Source organism: Corylus avellana, chromosome ca3 (assembly GCF_901000735.1).
Source record: "Corylus avellana chromosome ca3, CavTom2PMs-1.0".
NCBI lineage: Eukaryota > Viridiplantae > Streptophyta > Magnoliopsida > Fagales > Betulaceae > Corylus > Corylus avellana.
In genome coordinates this window covers 36,132,874-36,148,598 of record NC_081543.1, presented here as the reverse complement: position 1 = coordinate 36,148,598, position 15,725 = coordinate 36,132,874, and the positions used below count along the sequence as shown (strand labels likewise).

General features: G+C 36.3%; 2 protein-coding genes across 2 annotated transcripts; both read left to right on the top strand.

The window, feature by feature from the left end:
• Positions 1-858: 858 nt before the first annotated feature.
• Positions 859-4,581, top strand: LOC132175548 (scarecrow-like protein 21). The gene is made up of 2 exons (XM_059587516.1): positions 859-1,164; positions 2,360-4,581. Exon 2 carries the CDS (start codon positions 2,488-2,490, stop codon positions 4,228-4,230), a length of 1,743 nt encoding a protein of 580 aa, XP_059443499.1. The 5' UTR covers positions 859-1,164; positions 2,360-2,487; the 3' UTR covers positions 4,231-4,581.
• Positions 4,582-8,357: 3,776 nt separating this feature from the next.
• LOC132175154 (chitin-inducible gibberellin-responsive protein 1-like) lies at positions 8,358-10,619 on the top strand. The gene has a single exon (XM_059586999.1). It carries the CDS (start codon positions 8,777-8,779, stop codon positions 9,968-9,970), a length of 1,194 nt encoding a protein of 397 aa, XP_059442982.1. The 5' UTR covers positions 8,358-8,776; the 3' UTR covers positions 9,971-10,619.
• The last annotated feature ends 5,106 nt before the right edge of the window (positions 10,620-15,725 follow it).

The following is a 15,725-nucleotide window of genomic DNA, read 5'->3' as shown; positions in this document are numbered from 1 at the left end:
TTCTCATGTGTTTTCTTTCCAAACTTGTCTTTCGCATAAAAGGCCAATGAAAAATTGGTAACCAATTAATTATCGATTTTCCCAATAGAGTTAATGTTTGAACAAATTAATTTATGATTGTAAAAATGATTTGTTGTCTTGCCGTGGAGCCATACAATGCATTTACTAACACACAACAAAACAAAAAAAAAAAAAATTGTACACAGGTCAAATATTAACACTATTGTCTCTTATTTGAGGGTTATCTATTTTTGATATGACTGTAAATTGAATATAAATTTACTAGATATTAGTAAATTATGATTAAGAGATTTTGGCTTATTTAATTAAATAAGATGAGTTAAAGTTGACCTTATATATTTTTGTACTTATACATCAGTGTGATTCGAACTTAACACTCGACATTTATGATTGTCAATCTTTGGCATGTTTTACTCGACACAAATATAATATAAAATTAACGAATTAGAAATGATGAATCTAATTCGTTTAATTAAATATATTAAATCATAATTGACTTTTTATAATTTTATACTCATATTTTAATCCAACAAATAAACATTAATTGAATATCAGATTGTTATGTATGTATCTATGACTTGTAACATTACAGCTTCAATTATGATTTTCTCAGAGCTTTTACTTTGTAATGTAAAAACTTTATGCTTGTGATCTTTCATCAATTAAAGAAACTGTAATAATTTCCCCTTAAAAAAAAAAAAAAAATGGTAACTCCTACGTATTCGTCAAGCCCATGTTCTACGTACTCTCCTAAGAGCCGCGTGCTACGTACGGTCTACCCCAAATAGCAATTGGAAAAACAAACTAGAAAACGCGAGGAATGTTCTCCATAGGACGAGGTAAAATATGGTCGGCGGGTTCGGCCGTTAATCCCACGTGCAAAGGCTCCGTCAACGCGCGCAGTACATCAACGACCCCTGTTCCCTCTCTCGCCGTTACCGTTACCGTCCGTACGATACTTCCGTCGGCTCCTACGTTCTCTTCCTATAAATAGCATCCAATCTCCGCTTCTTGTGCTTCTGAAACAATTCTTTGAACCCCAAAGCGAAACACACAAATCAACGGAAAATTTCTTTGACCAAAGCACCAGCGAAGACCCAGACACGAAAATCACACTATTTTCTGATGCAATACAAATTTAAGGTAATTTAGTATGTCTTATGTTTTATGTTTTTGTTGTTGTTGTTGTTGTTGTTGTTGTTGTTGTTTGATTTGTTTGTGAAGGTTGTATGTTGGTTTGTGTTGTGGGAGATCAGTAAATCTTAAGCTTAGGTTGAAGTGAGGTAATCCTTGTTGATTTTTTTAGTTGTTTTTATACAATTTCTGGGAAAACAAACAGGGGGTGAGGGGATTTTTGAGTGTATTTGGGTTGAAATTAAGTGTTTTTAAGATGGGGGAAGACTCTTTGTGTGATACTCAGAATTGGGTTTTGATTGAGCGAGTTGGCTCAGAATGCATAGTATTTTTTTTCGTGTAGATTTTCTGTATTTATATTTTTTTTGTTGTCGTTATATTTCATTTCCTATCCTGCACTTGTCAGTTCCTCTTGCTAACCCTGAATATCGAGTCTCAGTGTGTAAGTGTGTTTTAGGATGAATCTCAATTTAACTTGTTGGAAACACCACATAGGGAAGTTTGATATTCATTTCATTTCTGAAATTGTAAGTTCAAAGAATCATACCATGAAGTTCGCTACAGATTTCACTGTAGGCGTTTTTGACAGAAATTATTAGTCACCTGAAATCTTGAAGCTTTACAGCAAAATTCTTTATGGGGTATTTATGGTGCCAAATAAGAAAACATTTAGGCAAGAAAGTTCGTGCTTCGGTGATGATTTTCTAGTTTGCCAGGGTATGAATATACAAATATTCAAGTATAGGATAGGACGACTGTGATATACATCAAATGACCCTCCCCCAGCAAATTTCTTTCTTAGTCTTGGACTTTCGTTTTGTTATGATTTCTTTGTTTCTTATACGTAAGCTGGGACGTTCAATTGGTTGGCGGCATGTCCCCTTTCTTTTGCTAACATACATGTCATGACACCCATGATTAAATATTCTGCTGAATAGTTCATCTTACAAGGATAAATCTATTTTTTGCATCAACTATATGGCCTTAGATATGCCTTTCAGCTTTGTTGTTTATCATACTCTCTCTCTCCTCTCTGCTTGTTAGTATATGGAAGCTCTCTGAATTTTGTTATGGTGTCAAAGTTTGAATCAGAGCTTTAACTGCTGTCTTATTATATATATATATATATATATATATATATATATATATTTTAACATAAAATATGTCGAAGAGCTTACCTGTTTTTCTCTGCTTGGTGTTTCAGATTGAAAATCTTGAAGGTAAAAGAGGTTGTTTTTCTTTGGAGAAGAGCCAAGGCTGATTATTTTCTGATCTGCTGCACCAGTATTAAGAATTGCTTTTACATAAATCAGCTAATGCAAACCCCATAGCATGGACTCGCACCACTTTTTTGGACTTGGAGTCACTGGTGCGGGCCTATCCTTCACATCTTCTTATCCCACTGTTCCATCAATACCTAATAGACTGCTTGAGTCCTTCAAATTTGATATAGGAAATTCACCTAATTTGCCATTCTTGACTCAGTTTGATTGTGATACCCTCACTGCTTTAAGTGACAGCCAGGAGCAGCACAGCTCCACAGAAAATCTCTCAGGAGTCAGCCCTTCCTGTAACTCTTCAATTGAAACCAACAGTTATTTTCATCGGTTAAGCCCTCCTGTAGACTGTCGTCAAGACAGTCTACAGCTCTATACTGTTGGGTCTTCTTCCAGACAGGATGCAAATTGTAGCAAGAACATGAAACACGCTTTACTGGAATTAGAGTCTGCTCTAATGGGGCCTGATGATGATGAAGAAGTCACCAGACGGGAAATTAGCACACCTGAGACACCAGGCCAAAGTTCTGGGTCATGGAGCAAGGAACCTCAAGGCGTACATGTGTCTCAGCCTCGGGCATCGTTTGTTCCTATGCATAGGCCATCCGGTGAAGTTGTTCGTATAGAGAAGCGTCACAAAATGATGGAGGAAGCGTCTTTGCAGGGTTTACCCCTAGGAAATCTGAAGCAATTGCTGATTGCATGTGCTAAAGCTCTATCTGATAACAACATGGACCTTTTTAATGGGTTGATTGAAAAGGCTACAGATGCTGTGTCCATCACAGGAGAACCAATCCAGCGTCTTGGTGCTTACATGGTAGAAGGGTTGGTAGCAAGAAAAGAGGCATCAGGCGCCAACATTTACCGAGCCCTCAAGTGTAGAGAGCCTGAAAGCAACGACTTGCTTTCCTACATGCATATCCTGTATGAAATCTGCCCCTACTTAAAATTTGGTTACATGGCAGCCAACGGGGCCATTGCTGATGCATGCAAAAACGAGGACCGCATCCACATCATAGACTTTCAGATTGCTCAGGGAACCCAGTGGGTGACTCTCCTTCAAGCACTTGCAGCACGACCGAGAGGGCCTCCCCATGTGCGGATTACAGGGATTGATGACCCTGTTTCCAAATATGCCCGTGGAGATGGGTTGGAGGCAGTAGAGAAACGGTTGGCAGCAATTTCTCAGAAATTTAACATCCCAGTTGAGTTTCATGGAGTGCCAGTTTTTGCTCCAGATGTTACACGGGATATGCTTAATGTCAGGCCTGGGGAGGCTCTGGCTGTAAACTTCCCTCTGCAGCTCCACCACACCCCAGATGAGAGTGTTGAAGTGAGGAATCCGAGGGATGGGCTTCTGAGGATGGTAAAGTCACTTTCTCCCAAGGTGGTCACTTTGGTGGAGCAAGAATCAAACACAAACACAACCCCATTCTTCCATAGGTTTGTAGAAACTCTAGAGTACTACTTGGCAATGTTTGAGTCTATTGATGTTACCCTGCCAAGAAACAACAAGGATCGGATAAATGTGGAGCAGCATTGTTTGGCTAGGGATATTGTGAATATCATTGCTTGCGAGGGGAAGGAGAGGGTGGAGCGCCACGAACTCTTCGGCAAATGGAAGTCTAGATTGACAATGGCAGGGTTCCACCAATATCCATTGAGCTCTTATGTCAACGGTGTGATAAAGAGCCTGCTGAAGTGCTATTCAGAACATTATATGCTTGTGGAGAAGGATGGGGCTATGCTGTTGGGCTGGAAGGACAGGAACCTGATCTCGGCTTCTGCCTGGCAATGATAAATTGATCAGGTAGCCACAGAAATAAGCACTTCTATAATGTATTGAGATTGCCACATGCTGCAGAAGGTGATACGCTGTAACATCAGCCAATGGATACATTGAATAATCTTGTGGCGATCCAATAGCTGACTTTGCTGATGATCTAATGTTCACATACCAGTGACACCACTGAGGCTATCGCAGCTTTTATTTTATAGATATTCCTCACCAGTGTTAATGTTTCTATAGATCTTTTGTTGTATGTTAGAGTTGTAGTCTATGTCAGTAGGTGAGGATTCTGAGATAAAGAACAAATTTCTATAACATTCTTTGGTATACAAATATGAAGGGTGTACATATTTTGCTTCATTTCAGCCCAAATTAACACATCTCACAAGCCCAATCTAGCCTATGTTGGATTACAATATGTTGTATTTCAGTAAGCTAGCTTGTATGCCCACTTGCTAACAAAAGCGGCCCAAGTTGGATGCAATAATCAGAGTGTCATATAACTGGTTGGTTCATGCTCATCAGTATTTATATCAGCTATTAACAGTAAAAGAAAGTAACAATTGACCGGCATGCACGGTGTGCCGCCATATCAACAACCCTATAAAATTTAAGTGAAATGAGAATATAAAATATTTGTTTTTGTTTGTCTGATTTGGTAGGTGCATATATATTTCAATGTTAGGAAAAGAAAATGCTTAATAGAGGGGTACTTCCCACCAATTTTTATTTTTATTTTTATTTTAAAGTCACTGGAGTGAAGTTAAGCCAATCTTTTTGTTTTCACCATGTGATTCAAGCTTAGAGAATTTCTATAAATACCATTTCTCTCGTACTAGCCCCTCAAAGCACTAAAGGTGTCACATTAAATTATTAGGAAATAAAATGTCTTTTCAATTTGCTCGTACATCAACTGATGATAAAATAAGCATGGAATTGAAGGCAAAAGTGAGGAAGATGCTAATGACACCAAATGACACCAAATCTAGTAGTAAGCTAGCAGCACCAACTTCAACCATGGAAATATATTTAATATTTACTCATGAATTTGGCATCTCGACTCCATACATTATATCACAACACTCAAGTGTGGAACTTGAGTTTAACTTCAGGATGAATTGGGGCATGCATGTCTGATTTTTACCCCTCTTCCACATCACAATCAATCATTTTCCAGAATCTAAATTATTTCATTCACTGTACTTCGTACTTTGTACCTCGCAACAAGTCCAATCCAAATTTGTCTGTGTCTCTGTCGGCTCACATGGATGTTATCCCTATCATAGGAATGACCATGCACCCAATTACGAGCAAATTCAACTCCTGCTTTGTTTTGTGTCATGCAAATCAGAAAAAAAAGAGATCGAATATAACAAGCACCCATCATCACTCACTTTGGTAATTATATTAGGATCCTCAAAGAATGGAGCAGCTGAAAACCCACCAATAAGCTTATTCCTTTGACCCAAAAAATGATTACCATCCAAAAGCAATTTTGGTTTTACTTTTAAGGTTAAAAAAAACAGCAAACAGAACCAGAAAATGGAAAGACATGGGCAGAATAGAAGGGATCTTGAGTAGAAAATTGCCCATCTCAGCTCTCTTCTTCTTCTTCTTCTTCTTTGTGGCAATAATCAGTCCATGTCAAAACTAATCTAACATTTGAATTGAACAAGTAATCATGGCATATCTGAATTATACTCGGGGTGGGTCAGATCTATCCGTCAGAGACAGCATTTATGTGGAGCCAAATTATTCTAGCTACTATGGCCACTAGTTCAAACTCCTCGTCATTTTCAAAATTTTCAGCTGATAGCTTGCATACTATTAGTAGAAAAGCATCCCTTCTACTTCATCATGGACATCATCTCCATGATTAACATGCATACTATTAGTAGAAAATCATCCCTTCTACTTAATCATGGACATCATCTCCATGATTAACATGCGTACTATTAGTAGAAAATCATCCCTTCTACTTAATCATGGACATCCCTCTATGATTAACATGCATAATAGTAGGGGCGGAACCAGAATTTTGGCTTAGGGGGTCAAGATTTTTTTATTTTTATTTTTATTTTTATTTTTATTTTTTATGAATGAAAAAAAAAAACTAAAATTGAACATAAACTTATTAAAAATATTTAAAAAAATAATAACTAATGAAATAAATACATAATTTAACAAAATTAAATTATTGTTATAAATGTAACATACAATTTATTTTGTGATGGTCTTCAGATTTGATTTCTAATATTATGATGGTAACCAAAGTTTTATTTTATTTTATTTTCTTCCTTATGCAAGGTTTTATTAACGGCTTTGTTAAACCTATCTCGATACGAGCTCATTTAGAATTGAGTAACGTAGTCTTTCTTAAGTACTCTCAAATACGATGTGACTTTTAAAATCACCATTAAACTTGAGATGATCATTATTGAATTTTGATTTACTGATGATTTTAAAAGCTTAATCAATATTAAATAATTAATTTAATAAGCAATCTAAATATAAAAGCTTAATCAAAATTAAAGTTTAAGTACACACTTGAAATTTTTTACGAAAAAGCAATTGATCTGAATTGTTGAAGGCTCGGAAAAAAAAAAAAAAATTGAGAAACTGAATGAACAACTTTAGAATCTTGCTAAAGTCTAAATAGCAATTTGTAATTTTACTTTTCAATGTGAATGCCCTTTCTCTCTTGCTCGGCCTTTTCTTCTAGATTGAGACCTTAATTATATTCTTGCTTTTGTTTTTAAAGTTGACACCTTGAGGATTTGACAAAAAAAAGAAAAGTATATAGGGTTTTGTTCACTTCAGAACAAAAAAAAATATATATATATAGGCTTTTGACTTCACAAAAAATATATATATATATAGGCTTTTTGTTTTGTAAGTTGGTCCACTAGATTTTATTTTCTAAGCCCACTAACACATTTTACTGTCTTGATTGTGTGGTCCACCAACAGTCAAATGAATCACAGTTATTTAAACGGTGAGTTTAATAAAAGTGTCATCTTTGTGATTGTCTTCTTCCCCCTTTTCATGTAACCTAAACCTAAATGGATGAAACCTTGTAACAATGGCGGAAAAAATTCCAGACGTCCTGCTTGAATCGTTTGCCCTGATGTTTGATGAGTGGATGTCGATCGCCCCTCATTAGCAGTTGAGGGTGGGCAACCATGACATCAGGTGGATTTTCTATTGCAACAAGGAAAAATTTTGGAGGTTGACGGGAGGGGGGCGCGTTTGACCCCTCTCGACTCCTCCCTCCGCCCTTGCATAATAGTATCCCCGCAAAGTTGATGTAGGATGATATTTACATTTATTTTTGTTTTAAAAAAAATAAAAAAAATATCAAAATTAATATTAAATAGCGCCAATTCATCATAATTTTATTCATTCTTAAATAATAAAAATACATAAGCAAAGATTGTCACGCTCATTGCCAATTTTTATATTAAGATTTTATTTTATTTTTTTAATAGAGTTAAATTTGTTTTAATTATTTTCTTTTTCATACTACGATTAAGTTTAGTATTGTTATTTGGAGTAAACAGATTATGTTTACTTTCTTTATAAGTATTTATTTTTTATAAATAAGCTAACTTATTATGTAAAACTCACTCATTGAATTATTATTAAATCAGAAATTTTTTTCTCAAGATGTTTCTCTTTACAGAATCAAAGATATTGTTCTTTCGTTAATTACCTTAATCTTCTGTTAGAACAAACTTTATATTGATCATGGCTAATCATTGCAACGAGACAAATTTTTCCAACAATGCCCCTTACAGGAGATGAGCTCTTTTGATAACCGAATTCATGAGATATTCGGTGTTATCCTGATTTGATTGTCAACTAATTATACCATTACAACAACAATATGTGTGGATGACCTCTCAAGTAAATCACCTCTCAGCTCCACACAGTTCGCGGGCCCAAGCTGTGAGCCTGTCACCTTTAATATCTTTAATATAATGATGAATTGTCACACTTCAGGGCACAACCCTGTCTCTGTCAGCTTAATTTCTTCAGCTTTACTCCAAATTCATATTTGTTCTTTTTTTTTTTTACTTAAATTCTTATTTGTTCAGCTCCACTGAGAATCTTTCAATTGAAATTAGGATGATACGGAAATATGAACTGTTATTTTCTTCACAATTATGGAATATACGGAAAGTAAAACATTATTTTCACAAAACATTATTATGGAATACATGAACTGGAAAGGAGCTTTTATTTTCATCTCCTCTAGACTGTCCCCAACTGTTTTGTCTTCTTCCCAAATTGTAGCAGAACACAAAACATGCTTTACTGGAATTAGAGGGGGGATACAAATTCCAGAATGTTTTGGTGAAGTGGGGGAATGAGGTGGGGTTTAGATAATAGAATTCTGATATAGAGCCGTCTGTTCTTTGTTTGAGAAGTTAATTGCTTGGATTTGATTTTGTTCTTAACCCAGGTTTGGAAAGAGTTTGGTTGTTTATAAAAGATTCTCATTATTTCATAAGAAAAAAAAAAAAAAGAGAGAAAGAAAAAAGAGACTGCTTTAATGGGGTCTGATGATGATGAAGAAGAGACAGCAGGGCAAAGTTGTAGATCATGGAGCCAGGAATTTCCCACAGGGAATCTGAAGCAATTGCTGATTGAATGTGCTAAAGCTGTGTCCGATAACAGAATGGATGTTTTTGAAAGGTTGATTGAAAAGGCTAGAGATGATGTGTCAATCACAGGAGAACCAATCCAGCGTCTTGGTGCTTACATGGTTGAAGGGCTGGTGGCAAGAAAGAACGCATCGGGCGCCAACATTTACCGAGCCCTTAAGCGTAGAGAGCCTGAAAGCAAAGACTTGCTTTCCTACATGCATATCCTGTCAGAAATCTGCCCCTACATAAAATTTGGTTATATGGCAGCCAATGGGGCCATTGCTGATGCATGCAAAAACGAGCACCGCATCCACATCATAGACTTTCAGATTGCTCAGGGAACCCAGTGGGTGACTCTCGTTGAAGCACTCGCAGCTCGACATGGAGGGCCTCCCCATGTGCGGATTACAGGGATTGATGACCCTGTTTCCAATTATCCCCGTGGAGATGGTTTGGAGGCAGTAGAGAAACGGTTGGCAGCAATTTCTCAGAAATTTAAAATCCCAGTTGAGTTTCATGGAATCCCAGTTTTTGCTCAAGATGTTACAAGGGATATCCTCAATGTAAGGCCTGGGGAGGCTCTGGCTGTAAACTTCCCTCTGCAGCTCCACCAAATCCCAGATGAGAGTGTTGAAGTGAGTAATCCGAGGGATGCGCTTCTGAGAATGGTGAAGTCACTTTCTCCAAAGGTTGTCACTTTGGTGGAGCAAGAATCAAACACAAACACAGCCCCTTTCTTCCATAGGTTTGTAGAAGCTCTAGAATACTACTTGGCGTTGTTTGAGTCCATTGATGTCACCATGCCAAGAGACAACAAGGATCGGATAAATGTGGAGCAGCATTGTGTGGCCAGGGATATTGTGAATGTCATTGCTTGCGAGGGGAAGGAAAGGGTGGAGCGCCACGAACTGTTTGGCAAATGGAAATCTAGATTGACAATGGCGGGGTTCCGCCAATACCCTTTGAGCTCTTATGTCAACAGTGTGATAAAGAGCCTGCTGAGGTGTTATTCAGAACATTATATGCTTGTGGAGAAGGATGAGGCCTTGCTGTTGGGCTGGAGGGACAGGAACCTGATCTCGGCTTCTGCCTGGCAATGATAAATTGATCAGGTAGCCACAGAAATAAGCACTTCTGTAATGTATTGACATTGCCACATGCTGCAGAAGTACTTGATCATAAGCTGTAACATCAGCCAATGGAGGATGCATTGAATAATTTTGTGTGTCATGGAATTGATATGTTTGTAGGGATAAATTGGATTCTTCTGGAATTGTTGGTATATCAAAGCAAATTTTGATGTTGCTTTAAGGCCTTCTTTCTCAGTTATTGCTGCTGTGATCAGTGATTCTTCTGTAAGGGTACTGATAGCAGCAGCCTCTACCTCTAAGTTAAATTCTAGTTAACAACAAAGGAGAAGCTTATAAGGCAGCTTTTTTAGCAATTGAGTTAGCCTCCTCATGAGTTGGATTCAAGCCTCTAATTCTAGAAGGGGATTCTCTTATAACAATTATGCCTATTAATGGCCTTCAACAATCTTGGAATGGAGAATTGAGCCAATTATAAGGGGGCGAAAAGGCGGTTATTAGCGGTTAGGATTCTCTTGTATTGCATTTTTACATTATAGAAACTAAGGGTGAAAAGGCAGGCGATTATTAATCACCCGCTAAATACTAATCGTACTAACCGCTAATCGCTTTTGAAGGCGGTTAGGAAAAACTGTTAACCGCCTATATACCTATATATGAATAAAACGTCATTTTTATATTTAAATATATATAAAAATCTATAAATGTTGTCGTATGTAGTAGGATATTTTCGTATTACCATAGAAACGACGTCGTTTTGGCTTTTTCTTCTAATTTTTTTAATTTTTTCTTTCCTTCTAAACGGTTACGATTAGCGTTTTTAGCTAATAACCGCTATCCGAAAAAAAAAAAAAAAACTTAAAACATCTCAACAGATTCGAAAACCTTAATATGCTCCTAAACTTAATTAAAAAAACCAGGCCCAAAGTCTTCTTAAAGATCATCCATATTTGTTGTCAAGTTTATGCCTTTTTTTTTTTTTTTTAATGTCGTTTCACTCAATCGGCGCAAAAACATAGTTTTTATGTTGTTTACCGTACAAATCGCATAAATTTAAAACATTTTACACCGTTTACTATTTAGACAACATAAATTTAAAACTTTATGCCGTTTGTACAGTGAATGACATACTTTTTTAATAACGTTTAATATATAAACGTCATTAAATTTTGAAGTTGTGTCGGTTTTACGGTAAATAATGCAAATTTTATTGTTGTTTACTGTACAACCGGCACAAACAACATTAAAATTTGTGTATTTTTCCCCAACCACCCACTGTACCTCATTTAATTTCCTTCCCAATGCACCCCCCTCTCTCTCCTGAAATTCCCACCCGGCCCCCACGCCTCTCTCTACCCACGCTGCGCACTTGACCTCTGCAACATATATATATATATTGGCCTCACACTAGATTTTCAAAAGAAAGCTCCTAATATCAGGTTATGGTGTAAACCTATTTATTTACAGCATTCAATAAAAATTGAGCACATCAACTTAAAACAGAATAAAATAAGCATGAAAAATACAGGATTAGCAAACCCATCTTTTCCCTTCAACAAAATCACCGGATCACCTCCACCCTCCACCCTACTCCTCTGCTGGGCACCAAAACCACAATCTTAATCACAAACACAAAACCACTGTCTTTATCACACATAAGATGGAGAAAATTTTCTTTCTTCCTAACGGCATACGTTTCTAAAGAGGAAGAAGCCGGCAAGGCTTGCTATTCCGATGGCGTTGTTGGGTTTTGTGGCTTGCTATTATATTGAAACTAGTGGCTCATACTAGAACACTAGTGAAAGGCCAAGTACGATATGAAGTATTTTGGAAATTTTCAAAATACGTCTGTACAATTAGAGTTTAGGGTTTTTCTATATATATGTTATGATGTAACCCTAAATCATTAATAGCAAAATACAGTTGCATTCTTTGTAGATGTAGGCATATTACCAAACCATATTAAATCTGTGTCTCAACCCCTCTTAATCTTTCTCTTTTTGATTATATATTGTTCATCATTGTTGTGTACGGTAACAGCATATTCCGAAGCCACAGTGGCTCCAGTGACGCCGTAGTTGGCGGAGAGGGAGATGGACATTTTGTGTACTGCAAGAAAGGGAGAAGAGAGGGGTATGTTGTGTACTGCAAGGCTAGCAAGAAAAGGAGAAGGGAGGGATATTTTGTGTACTACAAGTATGGGTGTAAACGAGTCGAGCCCTGAGTGAGCTTCTCTTGTTTGGGCTTTGCTCGTTTAAATTTTACTCAAACTTGAGCCGAGCTCAAGAACGAGCAAAAAAATCGAGCTCAAGCTCATAATAAGTCAAGCCAGCTTGCGAGTTGGCTCTTATATTTAATGTTTTTATTTTTATTTATTTATTTATTTTTTATAAATTTAAACTTCAAGTACTATTAAACGGTTTAAGAAGCTAGCTTGCATATGAGCATTTGCTTAGCCTAGCTAGTCGGAGTATGGAGTCTGAGTCAATACAGCAAGATACTTGGTTTCGAAGAGATATGCATCATTTTATAGATAAACAAACTTGAAAATTTGTGTTTTCTTAGTAATGCGAGACAAGTTAACAGGTTGTAGTCAAATTGCAGTGGAACAACGCTCCCTACAAAAAAATATTTTTTCAACGTCTCTCTCTCAATCTCCCTCACCATTCACATCGCATATTCTGCCTCAACTCTCATTTTTCACCCCAACTCTCATTTCCCACTCTCTCACTCTCGCTCACCAAATTTTTGTTAAAAAATTTATATATATAAGCCATGTAGTATATTTGTTATTATTGAGTAATTTGGCTATATATTCTTATTTGTTACTTAATAAAAAATATATGAGTTGAGCCTTATACCAAGCCGAGTCGAGCTTGCTTCGTTTAATATTCGAACTAGGATTTGTGTTCACAAAGCGCCTCATTTAATAATTGAGTCGAGCATGAGCTGAGCTTATACAAGCCAATCTCAAGCGAGCGAGCGGCTTCGCTCGCAAACAGCCCTAACTGCAACGCTTGCTATTCTAATGGGGTTCTTGGATTTTGTGGCTCTAGTGACGCTATTGTCGGCAGAGAGAGATTGGTATTTTGTGTATTGCAAGAAAGGGAAGATCTAATTTTAGTTGATTGAACATTCTGATTTGTGGTATTGAGTCTGGTTTTGGGTGGGATGATCCAGTGTTTTGTGTTTATTCTATTTGGTAAAATGAGCTCAAAGTTGTATTAGATGCTGTAAATTAATAGATAGGGAAAGTTTACATACCTCTCTCAAACTATTACCCAATTGACAATGTTTTTTCAAACTTTCAATTGTGACAATGTCTCATTCAAACTACCAAAACATTGTTAATATCCACCCCCAATGACTATACTACTCTTAGTAAAATAAAAACAAGGGTAAAGTCCTCTTAACTTCCTTAAACTACCACCTTAATGATAATTTCCTCCCAAACTAACAATTGCAACAATTTACTCTCCAAACTACCAAAACAATGACAATACACCTCCCAATGCTAGTAAAATTACACAATTACACCTATAAAATTTTCAATAAGACAAACATATCCATTAAATTTTTTTTAAAAAAATAAATATATTTAATTTTTTTTTAAATTATTAAAAAATCAATAATTAAAAAAAATCAAAATATTAAAAAACTAAATAAAAAATAAAAAATAAAAAATAAAAAATAAAGAAGGAGCCACCCCTTGGCCGCCTTCGATGTGTGGGGGAAGAAGAAGAAGATCAAAGGGGTGAAAATCAAAGAGGAGAGGGCCTAAGCCGCCTAACAGGGAAGGAGGAGAGGAAAGCACGAAAGAGAGTGTGGGGGAAGAAGAAGAAGAAGAAGATGAAGAAGAAGAATTCTAGGTACCACCGCCGGAACTTCCCGCCAGCGAGAGGCTCAAGGCAGTGGAAGGTCGCCGACAAGATGATCAGCGTCCTGGTTCCAAGAAAGGCTCGCTCGGGTAATTGAAATCGGCGAAGTGTTTTTGTTTTCGGAGATTTGTTTGTTTTTGCAAATCATTTTCGTGTGTGTTTCTCTCGAAAAGATCTCACGATAACTGTGTTTCTGGAAATGGTGGAGTCCGGCGAGGCCAAGCCCGGAGGTGCGGCCTCCTTAATCGTCGAACGTCTCAGTTAGGAAAAAGATGGTCTAGGGGCTTAGCATCAAGCAAAAGGCCTAGCCAGCCCATGGGGCGGCCATGGTGGCAGCCCACCGCTGGCCACCCTTCAATATATATATATATATATATATATATATATATATTTTTTAATTATTTTTAAAGATTTAATTGTTAAATTTAATTAATAAAAAATTAATATGTTGACGTAACAAAGCAATGCGTTTCAATGAGACTGACATCTATTTACCCCTTTGAAAAAAAATCTAATAGTAGAGATTTTATTTCAGTTTTGATTGACTAAGAGAGTAAAAATTCGTAAAAAATTTTTAGGCATTTTATAGTTTTGATGCGCTGACTCAAGGACTTATAATATATTTATCATAAAAACAATGAATTAATAATAATAATTTTTAAATATATAAAATAATTTAATGACATTTGAAGGGTTAATGTCATAAAATTTATTTTTGTTTACTATTCAAACGACATTAAAATTGATGTTGCTTGAAGCCTTGAACAGTAAACAACATTAATGTATTTAGTGTCGTTTACTGTTTAAATGGCATAAATTAATGTCGTTTGCATGTCAGGAAATTAATTTATGTTCGGAAGGTTAATGCCGTTTACTCAAACACCATTACTAGTAAACAGCATTACTCAAACGTCATTACTTGTTTAGTGAGATTTTTGTATCATTAAATGCCTCTGGAGTCCACTTTCCTGTTAGTTTTTGGCGCATACAGACTTTTAGAACTTGAGTATCATAATTGGTCTCTATATGATCAAACAAATCCAATAAATGTCAACAATATCCAGATTTAAGATTTGACTCATGCGAGCCTGAACACCATAAGAAGCAAAAAAAAATAATCACCATTGCATATGGTAAAATATATGATAAAGTAAAAGTCCTTTTCATGAATGGGAGTTCGTTTATCACGATTGATTGTTATTAGATTTAATTAATCAAATTAACTAATTCTCTATCCAACCACTGTCCCATGCCCGTTACCCGTGTGATTGATGTCGTCTATAAGGATGAAGATGGGTACACACAAGCTGGAACTGTGCTCAAAGCTTTTGTTACTTCCTTGCTTGTTGATCCTGTGCCTTTATATATAAGCATGGATGATGGACCCTTGCATGGTGGGTTGTAATGGCAAAGCATTTGATACGCTTAGAGTTATATTGTCGTATTTTAGAACAGATTTCTATCATACTCTTTGGTATATAATCAAAAGGCCAGGAAAATTGTAAAATTACGTCCAGTAAATGGGCCGGTGTTTTTTTTTTACCAGCAGAGAAAAATCTTGTACATCAATTAATTAATTAATTAACTCACCAAAAAAAAAAAAATTCAATGCCCGAAAATAGAAGATGCAAAATGGGCTGAGTTTCGGTGGATTTGTTCCAGCTACCTTCCGGGCCTCACTTAAAGCAATCACGAGCCATTAGTTCTTATACGGGCTTCAAAGATTGTTATTTGTGCATGATATATTGCTATTAGTTTTATTTGTTATCTTGCTCCGGAAAATAAAAAAATATAAAAAAGCCCTTCAAACTATCAGTCGTTTGCAATATAGACTCTAAATGTTCAAAAGGTACTAAAGTAGCTCCCAAAGGTACTAAAATAGCACCCCA

What these genes read in the sequence shown, in the direction of transcription:
- LOC132175548 (XM_059587516.1), top strand. Translation starts at nt 2,488, where the DNA reads ATGGACTCGCACCACTTTTTTGGACTTGGAGTCACTGGTGCGGGCCTA.
- LOC132175154 (XM_059586999.1), top strand. Translation starts at nt 8,777, where the DNA reads ATGGGGTCTGATGATGATGAAGAAGAGACAGCAGGGCAAAGTTGTAGA.